General features: G+C 40.8%; 1 protein-coding gene across 1 annotated transcript; it reads left to right on the forward strand.

Annotated features, from left to right (window-relative positions):
- Nucleotides 1-355: 355 nt before the first annotated feature.
- LOC125832865 (uncharacterized) lies at nucleotides 356-1,246 on the forward strand. Its single transcript, XM_049512051.1, has 2 exons — nucleotides 356-782; nucleotides 873-1,246. The coding sequence occupies exons 1-2, from the start codon at nucleotides 356-358 to the stop codon at nucleotides 1,244-1,246; spliced, it is 801 nt and encodes a 266-aa protein (XP_049368008.1).
- Nucleotides 1,247-2,308: the final 1,062 nt, after the last annotated feature.

The following is a 2,308-nucleotide window of genomic DNA, read 5'->3' on the forward strand; positions in this document are numbered from 1 at the left end:
GCTGGTATCTGGTTTAGGTGCATGCCCATTTTAGACATCACGATCGTGAGGATCCCTTATTGCGATCGCATAACATTAGTTAGAGTGCGTCATGATCATGTGGGCCTTACCACTATCACGATGGTCAACATTATTGAGTTGAGTGTCTTACTCATCTTGATTGCGTTACTTGAGGTCACGATCGTGATGAGTATTAGTGACCTCGACAGAATGTTTTAAAAAATCAAGGTTTCAATCATGTTTCACCATTTTTGAGTTTTGGGAGCTTTAGGGTGGCGATTTGAACTAGATTTTCAAGGGAAAATAATTAGGGAATGATTCTTAAATGTAAATCTTCTATTACCCGTTATTATACATGGATTTAAGGTTGAGAGATTTCATAAGAATGAACCCTCCTATGTTCTTTGATTCAAAAGTGGGTGAAGACCCTCAAGAGTTTTTGGCAGAGGTCTACAAGATAATTGATGCTATGGGGGTGACTTTTATAGAGAAAGCGGAGCTAGCTGCTTACCAATTTAAGGATGTCGCCGAAGTGTGGTATACTCAATGGAAGAATAATAGGCCGGTAGAAGCGGGTCACATAGATTGGGAGGTGTTCAAGAAAGCATTCCTTGATAGGTTCTTTCACCAAGATAAGAGGGAAGCAAAGGTGGAGGAATTTATCAACCTTCGACAAGGAGGTATGACTGTTCAAGAATATTTTCTAAAATTCACTAAGTTGTCCAAGTATGCTCCGTCTTTGATGTCGAATCCGAGGGATGAGATGTGTCAGTTTGTGATAGGTATGTCTGACTCGATTGAAGAAGAATTTCGTGTGGCAATGCTCCAAGATAATATGGATATCTCACGTATAATGGTGTATGATTAACTAGTTGATGAGTCAAGGCTTAGGAAGAAGAATCGAGAGGTGAAGAGGGCAAGGTCCTATGAGGGGAATTCTTCCAAGGGTAAATTTGAGGGTCAAGGTAGAGCAAGTTTCAAGAGAAGGTTTTCCAATAAAGGATTTTCTAGTGCTCTAAGGGACAACAAAGATAGGGCGTCTAACCCTAAGACTCAAGGAGGCAATAGTGGTGGATCTTCTATGGTAAGGCCTACTTGTGCCAAGTTTGGCAAGAAACATGATGATAAGTGCCTTGTTAGCACGGAAGGTTGCTATAGTTGTAGGAATAGTGGTCATTTGATGAGAGATTGTCTCATGCTTAAAGTTCAAGGAAGAGAGGGAAAGAAAGTTCCTCCTAGTTGTTAAAATTCTGATGCTCCCAAGAAAAACTGCTTCTATGCTCTTCAATCTGAACGTGACCAAGAGAGTTCCCTGGATGTAGTGATGGGGATGTTACAAGTCTTTTCCATTGATGTATATGCATTTTCAGACCCCGGTGACACTTTGTCCTTTGTTACACCTTTTGTGGCAATGAAATTTGAAATACTCCCCGAAGTGTTAATAGAGCCTTTTTCGGTGTCTACCCCGGTTGGTGTCTCGGTAGTAGCAAATAGATTCTATAGGAATTGTCGTATTTCTTTGTCCCATAAAGTTACCTTGGTTAATTTTATAGAGTAAGACATGTTAGACTTTGATGTAAATTTGGGTATGGATTGGTTGCATACATGTTATGCCTCTATTGATTATAAGACTCGGGTGGTTAAGTTTCAATTCTCAAATGAGTCTAATTTAGAGTGGAAGTGGGGAAATTCTATCCCTAGAGGTCAATTTGTCTCCTGTCTCAAGGCTAGGAAAATGATCTCCAAAGGGTGCATTGACCATATTGTTAGGGTGATGGATGTGGATTCCGAAATCCCTTCACTATAGTCGGTCCACTTGGTGAATGAATTTTCGGAAGTCTTTCCCGATGACTTGCCCGACAGTCCACCAAATGGGAAATAAATTTTGGCATTGATCTTTTGCCGGATACACAACCTATCTCCATTCCTCCTTATAGAATGGCTCCGGCGGAGTTGAAAGAGTTAAAGGAGCAAATTGAAGGATTTACTAGACAAGGGTTTTATTCAACCGAGTATCTCTCCATGGGGTGCTCCGATATTGTTTGTTAGAAAGAAGGATGGGTCCCTTAGAATGTGTATTGACAATCACCAATTAAACAAGGTGACCATAAAGAATAAGTATCCCCTTCCAAGAATTGATGACTTGTTTGATGAACTTCAAGGGGCTAACTATTTCTCCAAAATAGATCTTCGTTCGGGTTACCATCAACTAAGGGTGAGAGGGGTTGGCATTCCTAAGACGGCCTTCCGAACAAGATATGGTCACTATGAGTTCCTAGTAATGTCCTTCGGTCTAACTAATGCCCCG

Source organism: Solanum verrucosum, unplaced genomic scaffold (genome assembly GCF_900185275.1).
Source record: "Solanum verrucosum unplaced genomic scaffold, falcon-dt-bn FXZP01000174.1, whole genome shotgun sequence".
NCBI classification, from domain to species: Eukaryota; Viridiplantae; Streptophyta; class Magnoliopsida; order Solanales; family Solanaceae; genus Solanum; species Solanum verrucosum.

Excerpts from the sequence above, each read along its gene's own strand:
- LOC125832865 (XM_049512051.1), top strand. The coding sequence starts at position 356 with ATGGATTTAAGGTTGAGAGATTTCATAAGAATGAACCCTCCTATGTTC. Across the intron at positions 783-872 it reads GATGTGTCAGTTTGTGATAG|TTGATGAGTCAAGGCTTAGG; the intron begins GTATGTCTGACT and ends ATGATTAACTAG.